The sequence below is a fragment of the Ostrinia furnacalis genome, unplaced genomic scaffold, assembly GCF_004193835.3.
Source record: "Ostrinia furnacalis isolate ACB-3 unplaced genomic scaffold, ASM419383v2 OfSCF2106, whole genome shotgun sequence".
NCBI lineage: Eukaryota > Metazoa > Arthropoda > Insecta > Lepidoptera > Crambidae > Ostrinia > Ostrinia furnacalis.
In genome coordinates, this window is record NW_021132345.1 from 434,283 (window position 1) to 452,040 (window position 17,758).

A 17,758-nucleotide genomic window follows, 5' to 3' on the forward strand; every position below is an offset into this window, starting at 1 on the left:
ATTTTTATTCTACTATAAGTTACCCTTACTCCAAAAAAGATAGTGGATTTTCTAACAAAATGACAACAAAGATAGTAAAGTTAAGTACACATATTCGCAAATGCCCTGGCCTTTACACATATGCACCGAATTTTTAAATTGACATCACTCTTAATCATTTCTATGTATATTAAATAGGAATCGTAAGAATGATAATAAAATACCTACAATTGATATAGTTACTGAAGCCAGGTAATTTGACGTTTAAAGTAAACAATTGAACTTTGAAGTATTAGGATACTAAAGTCCGAATTTTGTACTAATAATGTTATGTGAAATAAAATCATATTTCAGAACAAAAAAATTGTATTAAATGTAGACGTATAAGAACTTTTGTGAATAGTTTACAGTCAAACTAAAGATTGCGAAAATGGACTTTATTACATAAGAAACAATACCGATATCTGACTAGAAAGATCTAGAAATACATAGGCACTTTACATAATTTCAAAAGATTCGTTTAATTGCCGTCTTCATAACAAAACACACGAGGTACAAAACTTTGAGACCAACAAAAAATACTAGAACACTTACAAAAACACTTTTTTCACTATATGAACGTAAAAAATTAGTTCAAACAGTTTTTACAGTTGAATTTGCATTTACGCGGTCTCAACTGAGATTGGCTTCACTTCGGGTATGTGTGAAACTTCGTCATTAGAATTTGCTTCATTTAAAATCTGCTTCACCTCTGTGTTTGAAACTACATTTACTTTTCCTTCTGGCACTTTGTTTTGTTTAGGTTCTACTGCATTTGTTTTTTCTTTCGGCACTTGTTTTTCTTTAGCTTCTACTGTTAATTTATCAGCCGTCACTTCAGATACTTTGGGTTCTACGACTTCATTTGTTTTGGTTTCGGCTGGTTTGTTGTCGCCGTTTGTATTTGCAGTGCTTTCGTTGTTTTCATTCATTTCGACTGCTAACATGCTATCGACTATTGCACTGTCAAGATCGTTTTCATCATCGCCGACTTCTAAGTCGCAGAGATTGATGTTGGCATTATTGATTGCTTGTATTAGACTTTCTAGTGTTTTGTCGTCCACTTTCTCATCTCCTATATCAAGTTGAGCGTTATCTCCATTGGTGGTTGTTTCAATTTCCTTTGCTACTTCTGTAGCAGAAGCCTCTTCTTTAGGAGATTCCTTGCTATCTTCTTTTGTTTCTTTTTCTTCATTTTGCGCTTGTTTTTCTACCTTTTGTGCTTTATTTTGTTTCTTTTCTACTTTTTCTACTGGCTTTTCTTCTTCTTGCTCTTGACCACCGTTTGTCTCTTCTTTTTCTGTTGATTTCTCTCCAGCTTTAGCTTTGTTCTTTTTGGCTTTAGACTTTTTGGCTTTCTCTGGTTTAGGTGATTCTTCTTTAGTCTCATTCTTTTTAGTTAGGCTGTTGAGTTGTGATTGTAGGTGCGCTAAACTTTGTCTCAGCTGGACACAGTTGGCGGCCATTGCGTCGACCTAAAACATTCAATTTCATGATTCTTTTACAATTGTAGCGATAATCGAGTCGTGCGTGGATAATTGGACGTTACGTTTGAAAGAATTGTACGGTATTGGAAAGTTAGTTATGATATGATTGACGGCGTTTTTAGTATGGTGAGAACAATGCGAGAAAAGGTTTTGGTTTGGTTTGTTTTGCATCATTAATTGAAATCAGTTAAGTCTTAGTTTTAGAAATATTTCAGATAAATGCATTGAATAATATTATTGTCAATGTTTATGATTTATTTTAAAATGTATTGTCAAAATTACTGACAACGAATTTATGTTCGATGGTGTCAGTATTTTTATGTACATATAATATTGCAATCCGAAATTACTTAGTGAGACGTAAAATGTCCAAAAATATATTTTTTGTTTAAATAACTATAAAAGCGGGCAGAGCGACTTCTCAGTCGATTCTCCACATCATGTTTTTTTAAGATTGTTCGATTAATATACGGATTTACAGTCCTATGTGTGTGTAGATAGGGTTGAAACTTGAATTTGCTTTGGCGCTGGTGGTGGGCAAAGTATCTTCAGGCGACACAGATATGGGCACAGGCACTGAAAAGCGACCTTATGAGTGTGGGATAAAGTCGAGGTTATCTTGGCATTGTTGTTGGGCAAGGCTGCGTTGGACGGCACAGCGACGGGCAACAGCCCTATGTGCGTGTAGATATAGGGTTTAAAATACTTTGGCGCTGGTGGTGGGCAAAGTATCTTCGGGCGACACAGATCGTAATCGCTAGGCACTGGGTTGGGCGTAACACTTTTACACAAAAACTCACCTGAGAGGCGCAAGCTCTGTCCGTATAGAAGTTCAGCAGATGTAGCTTGTAAATCCTCCTTCCAGGATGCCCTAATGCAGGGTTGGCGAACCAATGGCACGCGTGCCAATGATGGCACGCGACATAAATTTTGGGCACGCCACCAATCACAAATTCAGTAATTCAATAGTAAATAATGTGTTTTGATTATGGGCTATCGTATTTGCCCTCATCAGTTAGTGCCACTGTAGAGTAAGGTCGTGTAACTCACCAGCGGTGCTACTTGATGGCATTAGGTGTTAATTTAATGGCACGTGTCTATGATTACTTCAAACATTTTTTTAGAATAGTGGCACGTTGATACTTAAAGGTTTGCCATCCCTGCCCTAATGCCTAACAATATAAGCACAGGCACCGAGAAGCGACCTTATGAGTGTGGGATAAAGTCGAGGTTACCTTGGCGTTGTTGTTGGGCAGGGCAGCGTTGGACGGCACAGCGACAGGCACGGGCACGGGCGAGATGGGCGGCAGCGGCGGCCGTTCGATGTTGTTCTCCTTGAGCGTGCCCAGGAGTAGCGTGCGTTCGGCCTGGTGGAACAAATGTAATATTATATTTTATTTATTTATTTTATTTTATTTTATAAAACACATGACAAATTACAATTTTCAAAAAAATATTTTAACAAAATTGTTTTGCTTAGATCTAGATTGTAATTCAGAAGTATGTGTTATTAGAAAAGCAAGGTGGGTAGGTCAGTACAGTTCAAAAGTCACCGCAGCCATGCACGTAACGTACGGACGCGAGCAAACAAATAAGTAGGTAGGTTAATCAGGCGAGACTCAGCGACGACGTCGAGCCGACTCAAAGTCATCACCGAGCCCGTCAGGCGCGGCGTAGAGGACATCCTGGAGTGATTTGATATAATGTGTGAGTCTGGAAGCAAAAATATCGAGCTCCGGGTTATGCTTTGCCAATTCATTATACTGACGAGCCATTCTAACTAAGGGACTGTAAAAGGAGGTATTGTTTTTAAAAATCTGTAATGAAAAAAGGTTAGTTTTGTTGGATCTTCTAGCACTATGTTTGATGTTAAATGATATTTGAGAAAGCAAGTAAGGGGTGTCTATAACCGAATTAATTATTTTGTAAAGATAGACATTCTCTATACCAGGGGTGGCCAACTTGATTAGACATAAGATCTACTGTTTACTAACGAAACCCTGGGCGATCTACCACTAAACATACTTCTTGAAATCTTAAATGAAACAGCATAGTTTAGTACACAATCATGTACCTAGTATTTTTGCCTTGCCACGATCGACTGGACTAATAGTCGCGATCTGTAAACATCTGTGTCAGCACTGCTACACTATTGAGTAGCAGCGAACGCTGACTGTCTAGTGATAAGAAGACTATCACAATACGAAATTATGTTTTAAATAGCGCCATCTTACAGCGTGCGCAGTGAACTAAACTACAACGCTTTTTTCATAGAAAAAGTACAATTTTGATTATGTAGTCGAGGTATATCATACGAAATAAACCTTTTTAAAATGTTCCCTTTTAGTTCTAACAAAAAGGCAATTTATTCAACAGAATCTCCCCTCCAGAAAGTCTAATTTCATCAAGAAGCAGTGGTAGGGTTAATATTGGGACGTGTAAAAGTGCTTTCTAAAAGCCTATTTGCAAAAATAAATGAATTTTATTGAATTTTATTAATTTATTTATCCCCAGAGACTATCTAACACTATGTAAGATTAATTATTTAATAACGCCTGCTTAGGGAATGCAGTTCCAATCCCAATTCTCTATTTGCCTCTGGTCTTCAGAGCGTCTTCCTGCAATAAATACTAAATGACCTGCTGATAATGATCAAAACATACCTGTAGAGTACGACACAAGCTCTGCATATGGTGCAGCTGCCTCGCAGTATTGGCCACCTTCTCCTCGCTGGCTTGTCTCTCCCCGCACATATCCAAGAGAGCGGTCTGAGACGTCTCCCATCGACTCTTCCAGGATAGAGATTCTTTCTCTAGCTTCTTGATTTTCTTTGACATCTGCAAAGGGTTTGGGCTGTTAAGATGCCAATATACACTCGCGAGCAAAAATATGGAATCACCCCATTCGTTTCGAGTAATCTTTGGAACTAAATGACTATAAATATTAAATAAAAAATTGTACCAGTTTAAAGGTTACATTATAAACTTTTACTTGATAATCATCGAGTTCTTCAGATCGCTGGGAAAAAGAGGGTGAATCCATACTTTTGCTCGTAAATAAAGTTGTGCATTTTTGTCAAAAAGTATTGACAGCGGTGATTTTACGTCAAAATCAAGCAATGTGTAGGTATGTTACGTCTATGTAATCAATAAGATGCTATATCCCTGGGGCACATACATCGCGATAACATTCGGGCGACAGAAGTCCTGGATAGTATGCAAAAGAGCAAGGAACTATATGCGAATACTTGGCTACTAGAATCTTCGGGTTACCGCGGTGTGAGTGGCCCAGGGGACAGAGTATGTAGTTTTGGTACTGTCCATATAAAATTATGTTGTTTGGATGTTATTTATATTGTTTTAAACTTAGTAATCTGATTTGTCTACACTAAAATATTTATTCACACTTTCTAAAAAAAATACCTATGAATTCTTGGTAAAATCTGCATGACATAGATCGTTTCATCCACGAGGACGCGCCCTACCATTCTTCCGCTAATGTTTGAGTGTTATCGGTATACGCTACATCATCCATGAGTGCACACGCACACTACAATAATGCCGCTCGGATTGCTCGGATCAAACTCCCCGCACCCCGCGCTTCCCTCGACCGAAAATTGGTAGGGCGCGTCTTCGTGGATGATACGACCTATATCTGGTGACTTTGAAGACATATTTGTTGAACCTGATTGCTATGATAGTGAAAAAAAAGCTTTTTGTTCAGAAAAAGATGCTAAACAAAATATTGTTAAAAAAATATTTTTTTAAACACAACTAAAGAATCAGTTCCACTAATTATAATTGATATAAAAAAAATATGTAATCACATTAATCAACAAATCACTATCATAATTTTATTTCAACACTTATAACTTTACCTAATTAGATAATAAACAATTAAACTCCTTGATGATTGAACAAAGCAAACAATCAAATATACAGACCTAATTACTAAATTGTACTTAATAATAATAAATCATGTCAGCGCAATGCTCATAGAATGAATCAAATAAATCATTTCAAATGTTACCTACATCAATGTTCTTTGAATTAAATAAATAGGCAGATTATGCATTCATAAACTTAACTGTATTATTTTCATAAACATAAATAAAATGTCCATTACATAGCTTGACATGAATCAGAGCAATATATCGCACCTACGGTGCAATAACGTCACTTATGCATATTTTTTTTCAAAACTTACTGATTATGAGAAAATCGACCTCTTTACTTGGTTTATTTTGATTATGTTAAGTTTTGAAAAAATTGCATAAGTGACGTTGTTGCACCGTAGGTGCGATATGCTCCCTGCAGAATGTGAACTTACAACCACAGGTAGATTCAGTACATTATGATGCAATTGGTAGTTTTCCTACAAAACAAAGTAGTTTTCCTATCTATCTGTCCCTATGTAACTATGTATGAGTATGTTTAAATCTTTAAAACTACGCAACGGATTTTGATGTGTTTTTTTTTAATAGACAGAGTGATTTAAGAGGAAGGTTTATTAGCACCCATGCGAAGTCAGGGCGGGTCTCTAGTTTCACATTATACTGTGACTAATAGTACATTGTTTAAAATATGTCTACAAGTCTCGCTTAAATCAGCTTGTAAAAATTTTGTACAATGGTTATTTTTTATGCAGAACAAGGCAGGTATTTGACAGCCTAATATTAGTTAATAAGACATCGTAGAGATGTCCCTGTAAGTAGTGGGAAGTACCTATTCACTCTCGCCTTGAAAAGGCCCAGATTCTAGTATTCGTGAAACAGCAAATAATTAGAAACCGAACAATATTTACCTTCTCCATCTGTTCTTTGAATCCACCAAACACCTGGTTGCTCTTCACCAACGCATTTTGGAATTCGTCATACTTGTCCGTGTAAACCGCTAGCTGCCCTCTCAACGCTGTCTCGGTGCCTTGCAGCTCGAGTATCTTAGCTCGGTACTGCGCTACGGACACTTTAAGCTGTTCCATTTCAGCGACGATCCGTTCTCTCTCTGCTTGGTGTTCGAGACTGGCTTTTTGCATTTTAGCATCTGATAATTGACTCTCGAGTGCCATTTGTTTGGCCATTTTGTCCACCTGTAAATAGATAGTTGATTATTGTATAATTAAAAATAAAAAGTTATCAATTAAGTTTACATTATTTTCTTTTGTGATATTTTAGTCTGTGAAGTTGATGCTCAAATGTTATGATTACCAAAATCTAACTAACATAGATTTTAATGTGTAAACAGGAACCACCAAACTTTAAATATACACCAAAGGAAGAACACCACATCGGTTACTTGGCCAAATATTGTCAGAATGACAAAGGCAGTACACACTATTGGAACTCTACTTGAAATAAGACCATGCAGCATTATGATCTCTACAGCGATTGATCCCACAATGAGGGCTATCGTTTTTATACTTAACAGTTGGCACCCCTGGCGATTGACAGGACCTTACTCTACAGTGGCGCCATCTTGATGAGTGCAAATGCGATAGTCCTCCTACCACTTTCGCGCTCACCAGTTGGTGCCACTGTCTTCGCTACTAGCAAGTGACAGGACCTTACTCTACAGTGGCGCTAACTGGTGAGCGCTAAAACGATAGCCCTAATTACATGATAGTGGTACCAAAATAGAAAATACTGCCATGTCATGTAATGGCTAAGAGACAAGTAAGAATTTATTTTTTGACTGTCCTACTTTTATTTATATTGTTTAGGACTGATTTTTCAATCATCAGATATCTTTTCACTAAGAATAAACTTTTGAAATATTTCTCATACTGAAACTGTCAATATGCCAAACTTATTCTTCAGTTAAAAGTTATCAGACGATTGAAAAATCGGCCCTTAATGAATAAATTAACAGAAAAATACCTGTTGTTCTCTCAATTGGTACTGCTGTACAACACTCTTGAACTTCTCACTCATGCTGATGTTGTCGTCCCTCAACTTGGCGTTCTTTTCATTGTTTTGGTTCAGTAGTGTGGTGATCTCCATCAACGTGTTCTGGAACTTGGCCTGTGTTTCCTTACGACGCTCTTCCTCTTCACGAATCTTGAGGAGAGATTCTTCCTGGAATGCAAAATAATGTGTAACGTTAGGTTTTGTATAAAGTAAACGGTAGGAGAGATGTTTGGCATTGAATTCTGCTGCTTCATGTCAAATACTTTTAATACTTAAGTAATTGAATACTTTTTTGCCTGTAATTTAAAAATACCCTATTGAATATTTAAAGGTAAGATTAGGTTTAATTTTACGAGTTAAGTTTGAATTTACATACAAGTCAAGACAAAAGTAATAATAATTTAATATTGTGAAAAGAGTAATAAACTTTTGGGCTACGACTGGAGATTCTCTCTTGAAAATGACAAAAATAAGAAACAAGTAAAAAACATACCTTGATGGCTTTATTCTGTTTCTGCAATTCACGGCAGAGATTCTCCAATTTTGATTTAACAAGTATTGTCTTGTTGAACTCATGTTGTAACTGTTCTTTCTCTTTCAACAACAGCGCATAACGCTTGTCGGACTGTTTGATGTAAAACTGAAGCTTTTTATTCTCATCTGCAGTCTGTACGTACTTCTTGCAGACGGTGGCAAATTTCTCCTCGTACGATGGCACAGAGTTCAACGATTTCATGAACTGCTCAACATTTTTGTCATCCTTTTTGACTCTGTCTTCTTTTTTGGATTTCTTCGGAGGATCTTGAGGTGGTGGAGCCGGTGGTTCTTCCTGTAATTTGACACCGGATATTTTAAACGAATTCTGGACTGTTTTTAAGATTGTATTCAGAATATTCTTCTTATTTTTAGAAATTGATCCTGAATATTATTGTCACTGACAATATTGCAATGAACTTGCTTTTTAACCTTTTTAATTTAAATGCAATGTTAATTAATGTAGATTTAAAGCGATTTGCAGTTAGTTTATTGGTAGGTACACAAAAAATGTGATTCTTATGAGCCTTGTGTAACTGATGAAAGAGCCTTGAAATAAGAAAAACGATAGAATTCAAGTTAGCAGAATCTATTTTTTAGATGAGTAACTATTGACCTTTTGAGATACTGCGTGGTTTTAAGAACAAATACCACACTCTTGATAAACACCATGGTAACCATTATCAGTGATGCAATAATACAAATGTAAGATATTTGGCAATACGTTGTCATCGGCCATAAAAGAAGAAAGCGCGAGAAACGTGCTTCGAACAGAAATATCATAAACATTTCGAATTTTGGCAAATCGCCAAACTAGTTTCAGGTTAACTAATCTACCTGATTTTATGCAATTAAAACTCATAATTTGATCTTCAATGGTATTAATTAAGTATATTAATTCAAAACAACCTTAAAAATACAGCAGAAGACCTTCAAAAACCAATATATTTCGTGTTTTTTCGCAAAATGTTTACCGACATTTGATCGGAATCTATTTTTAAAACTTTCGTGAAAATAATAGGTTCAATACTTACGTTAGCTGCGGCTTCAGGTGCTGCTTTTACAGCAGATTCATTAGGATTTTCTTTTACTGCTGCTTCCATTTTAAAACAACTGTGGTTCCTGAAAAATATCACAAACAATCCGGAGACACAGAAAGAAAAGAGACACAAGAAAGAAAGAAAAAACAGACAGCGACAGCAGCACAAACAGGCTTAATTTAGTGATGTACCGTTGCAAAAGTAAATTGAAAAGAATCGATCGACAAACGTTAAGATTCAATGTTGTGTTGTTGTGACTTTATTTAACCAGTGCACCGCGCGGCCCGTTCGGACGCTAAATAATACGATAATAAATATTATTAGAGTAGTTCGTGTTAAAAATTATAAATATTTTCTTTTAATTTTCTGTAATACTTTATTGAATTTAAAGGACAATGTTCATTTCTGGCCTGGCGTGGACAAGCTGCTAATGAAAATATGAATTTGCCAAAAATTTTTAATTATTTTTTAAAGTATTCACTTAGTGTAACTTTGTATCAATTTGCCTTTATAAAAATCCAATATTAATAGTACTTTATGTGATAATTACAACTTCCTGTCTTTAACTCAATTCAGTGTTGCCAAAATGAATCTTATCGGTAAGAATCGATTCATATCGATTGTTTTTCGACTATGACAAGTAGTATTTTTTTTAAATACGTATTCATTAAAATGACATTTATAAAACCTTTTTAATGTTCCAATAACACTACCAAAATATTTAAATAACTAAATGAAACCTTATTTCACACACACCTTATTTCGAGTCATCAAAAATACAATCGATTTTTATATCGATTATTTTTATTCATCTCCACATTATTAGCATGGCAACATTGGCAACACTGAAAATATTGTCACAGCTGTTATCTGTCATTCGCTTTGTTTTGTATTTTTCATCGTGAGTGTTGTTTATTTCTCAAAACCAAGTCTTTGCCAAAATAAAAGCAGAAGAGTGTTGTATAAGTTTCCCTTTTGACGACTTTATTTTTTTGACCATGGTCCTCGATGCTTCCCTTCCCGATGACCCTGGCATACTCTCGAACTACGAATCTCACTCAACCAATCAGATTAAAATAATAATAATAATAAAAAATGGTGTTTTATTTTGCTCCTAACCTTTCTAGTCTTAAGCAAAAAAAATTTTTTTTAAGGACTTGGATACAAAATGATATTTATATTCTGTTTCTTACTGGTATAGACTACTTAATAAATAACAAATTACATGCTGTAATGTCTGTCCACCTCAGGCCAAAGGTCCCATACTAAGTGGGCATAACCCTTTGCATGTCATGTATTTTGTGAACTGGTTGATCTTTTTGTTATGGATAATATTTTGTTTCAATATTCATCATCCAATGTTAGATTCTTAAATCAGTGATGAAAATTTTAATCTTTCGCTGACATTGCTTTTAAAAAAGCCCTTGTAATATTATTATTAAGTTTTAAAATTGTTTAACGAGGTTTAGGAACGCTCGTTATAGAATCCTTGGGATGGCTTTTTTCCCGCATTGACTGAAGCTAACGAATAAAGGTAAATGCATATCTACTTATTTAATAAATTCAATGTTTTTAGTTAATTATATCGATTTAATTGAACAATCAATAAATTTATTACATTCAAATAAATTCACGTTATAAGAACGACACTATTGTGGAGTATACAGATTATAAATACTATGGCTTACAAATATTTTATTACTTAAAATTTAAACTATTGTTTCTGTACTTTATAAATAACACTAATTAATAAATTTAATGCGAAAATTAATTTCCTAGAAATACCAAACAAATCTATCAGCTTAAGATTAATTTCTAAACAAAACCAGCCAAAACTAGTTTTTTCGGAAATAATGCTGCCATGTAAGAAAAGGAATATTTTTTTTAGTAGAAATCCATAATAATTATGACCATAACTGAACTGTCCCACCTAACTCATTGACAAGACAAGGGGACGCCACCATCGTTCAACTTTAAACATTCCAACATGGCAAATGATGGCAAAAGTCAGAACCAGCGATCCGGTATTGACGGTGGTGCCCCGCTGTCAATGTCACGGTTAGGACAGTTCACTGATGAATTAAAAAAAATACTGTGATAGTTACGAAGCGAGAGTTATGCGATCAATGTGGATCAATACAATCATGCATGCTCGCCGCGCTGCGCTGTGCTAACTGGGCTGATAACTTCCTGGGCCCCGATTGCGCTAAAAATTTTCGTCTTCAACGCGCCGGACCGGACGACGAACGAACATCAGCTGTTTTTTTGACATATCCGTACCTATCGCGGTGTCACTTTTATTGAAACAAACGTAGATTTTTGCAACGACTGTGTTTTATTTCTTTCACATGCTACCATAAACAATACATATTTTGTTACAAAGAAGTTCTAATATCAATACCCCCACTTAACAAAATAAACTTATTAAATTCAAACTGTGTTTCATTTAATTAATCATGACAAAACCTATTACATTAGTCAGTTGTAATGCCTAATAAATGAAGAAACCTATAATGCTTACACGACATTAATCCCTTTGTCAACAAGTCAGCAGGCATCTCATTTGAACACAAATATTTAATTTCAATAATCACATCTTTAATATAATCTCTAATAAAATGATGTCTGACATCAATATGCTTTGACCTATTATGACATTGGTGACTTGTTGCCAAACTTATCACAATACAAAGTTATTACTTCTAACTTGCCTGTAAGCTCATAAATATATAGCCTCTCTAGCAGCCTATCTATATTTATAGTTTTACAATCTGACATTTGGAACTTAGACAATAACTGCTATAGATATTGAAGCTGATCTACAGTTATTACATTATTTTCTCTATCAACATTAACATTCATGCCCAAATAACGTTTGACAGGTCCTAAGTCTTTCAACTTAAATTCTGAACCCAACATATTTTTTAGTTGTTCAGTTTGCAAGCTATTATTAGAAAATATAAGAAAATCATCAACATATTAATACAAGCAAATTATGATTTTAACATCATCATCAAATTTTGTAAACAAGCAAGATTCAAACTTACTAACCTTGAAACCTATGTTAACTAAACAATCTTTTACTCTTTCATACCATGCTAATGAAGATTATGACTTATGGCTTCCACAAAACCTATCTCCTCCATACCTGCTGCACTGCTAGTGCATAGATTTGTGAAACCGTACTTTTGTGGTGGTCTCCTCTGTCTCTTCGGCCTGGTATTTGGAGTCTGAGTAACTGGATTCACATTTGAAGTATTTGTTGCTTCTCCACCATCTGCACTTTCTGAAGATTGTGAGACTGTAGTTGCTGTGGTTGGACAGTTCAGGGATTCTTGCTGTTTCACATCCCCCACTGAATCCCTATCCTCTGCACACACCACAGCTTCATCATTATTCAGGACCCAGATATTGTTGGAATCTTCATCTGAATCTGTCAGTCCTGTCTCTCCTTCCATCACAATAATATCTCTGCTGGTGGTTACTGCATTCCTTTTTGGATCATAGATGCGGTATCCTTTCACATTCTCGGAAAATCCCACAAGTATCTGTCTCTCCGCTTTTCTATCCCATTTCAATCTGCGTTCTTTTGGGATGTGGACCATTACGGGACTTCCAAATAAACGAATGTGACTTAAGTCAGGTTTTTTGCCATGCCACGCTTCATATGGTGTCATATTTTTCAAGCGTTTAACACTACCGTTGATATGAGCTAGTCGCCTGTGCCATAACTCTGCGTCTGCTACTGCTGATGCCGCTAATCCACAATCTGCTTCCTTTGTCATAAGCTTGTAGACTCCATTAGTCAATTCTGCAGTTGCAACCAGTACATTTTTCTTGTTTCTGATGTAACAATGGCTTTCATTGAAGTTAACTTTGTTCCCATTGTTAATCAATGCACTTACTGATAGCAAATTTGTAGTTAAACTTGGCACACATAGCACATCTTTGATTGTCACATCGTAATCATAACTGGTAGTTATCTGTACGTCTCCGGAGCACACAACTGGCACTTTCGTATCATTTGCAACAGTTATTTCTGATAAACTTGGAGAAAAATTCGCGTTGTTTATCCAATCCTTGTTAGCTGTCATATGTGCGCTGGCACCAGAGTCAACGTACCATTCAGTTTTATCGTATGTACCATTCAGAAATACCACACTGAATGCATTGGTTTCCTTTTTCTTCAACAACGGACACTGATTTCGATAATGCCCCTCTTGTTTGCATTTGTAACAAGTGATTTTCTTTGTTGATGAAATATTATCTGTCACTGTCTTTCTGTTGACACATGACGTATCACCATATTTTTTCGGCTTAGTGTTGCCAGAGAAAATTTTGTTTTTCGCTGCAAATGCTGTTCCACTAGTACTGCCTTCAAAGTCACTTGCAACTTCCATGTCGAGCAATTTTGTTTTGATGACATCTGCAGTTATCGAAATCCCCGAATGTTCAATTGCCATGATCATTGGAGTATAACGTTCAGACAATCCTGCCATTAATAATGACCCAACCCATTCATCAGTAATTGTAAAACCCGTGCCATTTAACCGTTGAGCCGTTTCGACTATTTGCGTTATGTAGGTAGCCATTGAGTCGCAATTTTCGAGTCGTATAGATATCAAATGTCGAAGTAGGGTTATTTTCCTTGAGAAACCAGAGTCATCGAACATGGTCTTCAGTGTATTCCATAATTCTGCCGAGCTCTTAGTGTTCTTTATGTGCACGTACAATGCTGGGTCAATCGTCAATATTAGCTTTGCCTTCGTTTTTGCGTCGTCTATCGGTTTTAGTTCAAAGTCATCCGTTGGCTTTATATACATAACCATGCCTTCTAAAACCAGTAGGTTTTCTGCCGCAAAACACCACTCGTCGTAATTCTCCCTGCCTTTCAATTTTGGCACATTTGCAATATAGTTCGTAGCCATTCTGTTTCCGCAAAAATAACGTAACACAATTTATCTATTTTGTACTAAAATAAATCTGATAAAATTGTTTAGGCCCATAACCTATTGAAACAAACGTAGATTTTTGCAACGACTGTGTTTTATTTCTTTCACATGCTACCATAAACAATACATATTTTGTTACAAAGAAGTTCTAATATCAATAACTTTGACAGCTAGTTGAAACGAAGCATAGACGTATAGTTCCGATAAATATAAACAGAAAGTAGCTGCGCCTTCGAGTAATGTTAGAAAATTCTTCAAAACAAAGTAAACGTCATTATTTTCTGTCAAAAGTAGTGCAACCAACACTGAACTTCGAAATTGACCTTCGATTAAAGCTTAATATCTCATGTGACAATGAAAATACTAGGAAGGTACGTGAACAGTAACGTCCATTATCGTGATACCGAATTTGCACCTCAGCTGGAATGAAAAATGGAGCGCAACTGGAGAAGAAGCGCCAATGTTATTGGAGTTGGAGATGTTAAAAATTAGCGCAATCGGGGATTCGGGGCACTGTCTATCTGAATGACAAGATTTCTCTGACAGTCATATTCATTTAATTATTAGCATGAGTAAGATATGTATACTAAAACCGATCTATGGGGTGAAGTCGGTGTGTGGTGATGAACTGCTGGCAGCTGGCTGATTGTGGTAAAAAATGGTAATATAAATCAATAGAAGTTTTTTAAATGCTTAGCTCTTGTAACCCTAGAAATAAAAAAAAAATATCGCTATCTCTTTTTCGCGCATTCGTTCAAAAAGAAGCGTAGCGAACGGCGGTGAGTAATCTTTCTTTTCCTGATAAAATTTTCATAAAACAAGTTGTCTCTATCGCGAAATTCCTCTAATTGTGGCTTAATACGCGTTTATTATTCGCTCAGTGTATTACCAGTGAGGTGAGTTTATTTGTATTGCAAGTGTTATTTGGGTTTACCGGTTGCAGTGTGAATATTGCAAGCCGTTATTTTTCAAGATTTTGCTAAGGTCAATGTGCTCTGATGCCGTAGGACGAAAGCTGCTAAGTCGTCTGGATGGGCGTGTGGGTATTTTGTAGCACATTTGTTGGGAAAACCCTGCATTTTTTCTGGAAATGCAGGCGATTCTAATGCGCAATGGGCAGACAAAAGAGTCACCGTTACAAGTCCCGCATGAATGGCCTGACCGCACTGTCCGATAGATGAACATTTTTACAGTTATGAGTTTAAAACTACATATAATTACCGGTTTCAACCGTATTGTTGTTTTTTTATGGCCGTAGCGTGGTCCAGTTTCGTTCTAACCCCCATTTTTTATTTGTTATAATTCCTCTTAAATATTCGATCTTTATTTCCTTTGTTGTACTACTTACTATTTGTAACAGGCTTTTAATTTATTCTGCATTTTAGTTGGATGATTAACTTCACGCAGATGCTCTATGAGATGGCAATGGTCTACTTCCAATCATAGTATAAAACTAGAACAGTATAATATTTATACAAAACATAATATCTCAACCGAAACATTAATAAGAATGCACTTTCTATTTCGATTGCACTTGAGTATAGTTTCATTGAACATTGCTATTGGTTTATTATTAGAATCTTTCCAATTACAGAGATATTGTTCTGGAAACCATTTACCCGTACTATTTATTTTTGTTCTTTTATCAATAGAAAACTTAACCAAAATCACATTAATCAATAATATTATATCTGCTTTATCTCACAATTTTACTGTTTCTATAGGACACTAATGTCATTTTACTTTGCTAATAATTTTCATTTCTACTTACGCCTAATCTAATGAATTTCATCTGTGACATTTATTTATTTTAAGACTTAATTGCACACACAAAAATGATCCGTACAAAAAGGCGAGCTTAATGCTATTATTATATTATTATTAATCTATTATTATTATTATATGGCATTCTCTCCCAGCTGTCCTCTGTAGATGTAGATAATTATTGTTTGTTGTTATAATTTATTGTTTCTGGGAGAGATTGGTAGGATTTAATTTCATAGGATCCATATTTTTTTTTCCTGAACATCTTTATTTTGCATGGAATTGTGTTGAGGAATCAGTGGAATAAGCTTAGGTTTTATCCTTCTTCATGAAAAATAAATAAAAATGGCACATGAAACATTTTGTATTGAGCCAAGAGTATGTTACCTATTCAGGAATGGTGGCTTTACTCCCAGCAGTTAGATCAATCTATAGCCAATTAGTTAAAAATAACATAAAGCACCATATATCTCAGTACAGTTCAAAGAATAGAATAAACATCAGGTTAAATAAACGAACTAATTTGGCATTACAAAATAAAACATCTAAAAACCAATTTGGTTCGCAAGGTCAAGAAGTCTAATTCAGGGCCAAACAGATGCAACCGCCTTAGTATTTATACGGGCAATGATATTGAATGCCCGTTGTGCCCATATTTGCAAGTAGATGGAACATTATCGATACATTTCCTGATATAGAATATAGTGTGGTACTGTGGCCATATGTAGAAATGTAAAGTATGTACGGATGGTGGCACTTGACGATAAACACTACATTTTATGTACTTGTATTAGGGTTTATTTTGCATCTGACCATGTGAAGACTACTGTACTCCTACAACACGATGCAAATGGCTATCAGATGTCTTGAGTTAAATAAAATTATACTACTTGACTGTTTCTCTCTTGATTGACTGTTTCTCTCTTGATTGCAATTAATGTCAAGATAACATTTTAATTAATTAAAATGTTATCTTGACATTAATTGCAAATTTATTGTCATTGGGCTTTGAACTTTCTGCAATTGAATTAGGGTTTATAACTAAATCAATATTACTAGTCCAGTCATTATAGTAAGTTCACCTCGGAATTCGAGATACCCAGCTGTAAGTCTGTAAATACGTGTATATTGACACCCTAAAAGTTGTCTCAAAACCTACATATGGTAGGGTGTAAGCAACTATTAAATTTCAAGGTCAACAAAAATCGTTTTTTTTGCGCTTTTTTTAGAAATATCTCATTTCCTGTGGGTTTTTTGCTATTTGTATTTATTATCAATATTGTAGAATACTAAATTCTCTACAAATTTTGTTTAAAAACTTTTTTTATACGGTGAACCGTTTTCGAGATAGAGGGCGGAGAGCGCGCGGTCACTGCATCACTTCAGGTCTACTTAAGCGGTTTAGATTTTTCATACAAAAGGATTTTCCCGCTAATTCCTGTGGGAATTTCGGGAATTCCTTGTTGTAACTAAGCTTTGAGTTTACTAAGGTACCTACATGCCAAATTTCAAGCGTCTAACTTCCGTTAAGCGTTTAGATTTTTCATACAAAAGGATTTTCCCGCTAATTCCTGTTCCCGTGGGAATTCCTAAGTAAACTATAACCTGCCCAGGTGTATGAAGAATAATTGTACCAAGTTTCGTTAAAATCCGTCGAGTAGTTTTTGTTTCTATAAGGAACATACAGACGGACAGAATTCTATACATGAAATATATTTTCAAAATAACTATCAGGGGGTGATTAGTGATCGATACTGATGCCAAAAATGCAATCAGTAAAATTTTTGTCTGTCTGTCTGTCCGTCTGTATGTTCCTTATAGAAACAAAAACTACTCGACGGATTTTAACGAAACTTGGTACAATTATTCTTCATACACCTGGGCAGGTTATAGTTTACTTAGGAATTCCCACGGGAACAGGAATTAGCGGGAAAATCCTTTTGTATGAAAAATCTAAACGCTTAACGGAAGTTAGACGCTTGAAATTTGGCATGTAGGTACCTTAGTAAACTTAAAGCTTATTTACAACAAGTAATTACCGAAATTCCCACGGGAATT

General features: G+C 35.5%; 1 protein-coding gene across 1 annotated transcript; it reads right to left on the reverse strand.

Annotated features, from left to right (window-relative positions):
* Window positions 1-315: 315 nt before the first annotated feature.
* Window positions 316-9,144, reverse strand: LOC114354681 (gamma-taxilin). Its single transcript, XM_028307189.1, has 7 exons — window positions 8,979-9,144; window positions 7,904-8,239; window positions 7,381-7,578; window positions 6,309-6,593; window positions 4,169-4,342; window positions 2,741-2,872; window positions 316-1,493 (listed from the first exon to the last, which is right to left on the reverse strand). The coding sequence occupies exons 1-7, from the start codon at window positions 9,045-9,047 to the stop codon at window positions 642-644; spliced, it is 2,046 nt and encodes a 681-aa protein (XP_028162990.1). The 5' UTR covers window positions 9,048-9,144; the 3' UTR covers window positions 316-641.
* Window positions 9,145-17,758: the final 8,614 nt, after the last annotated feature.

Coding starts and splice junctions, on each gene's coding strand:
- LOC114354681 (XM_028307189.1), bottom strand. CDS start 9,047: ATGGAAGCAGCAGTAAAAGAAAATCCTAATGAATCTGCTGTAAAAGCA. Junction 7,579..7,903: donor AACAGAATAAAGCCATCAAG/GTATGTTTTTTA, acceptor TTTGCATTCCAG/GAAGAATCTCTCCTCAAGAT. Junction 6,594..7,380: donor ACCAATTGAGAGAACAACAG/GTATTTTTCTGT, acceptor ATCTATTTACAG/GTGGACAAAATGGCCAAACA.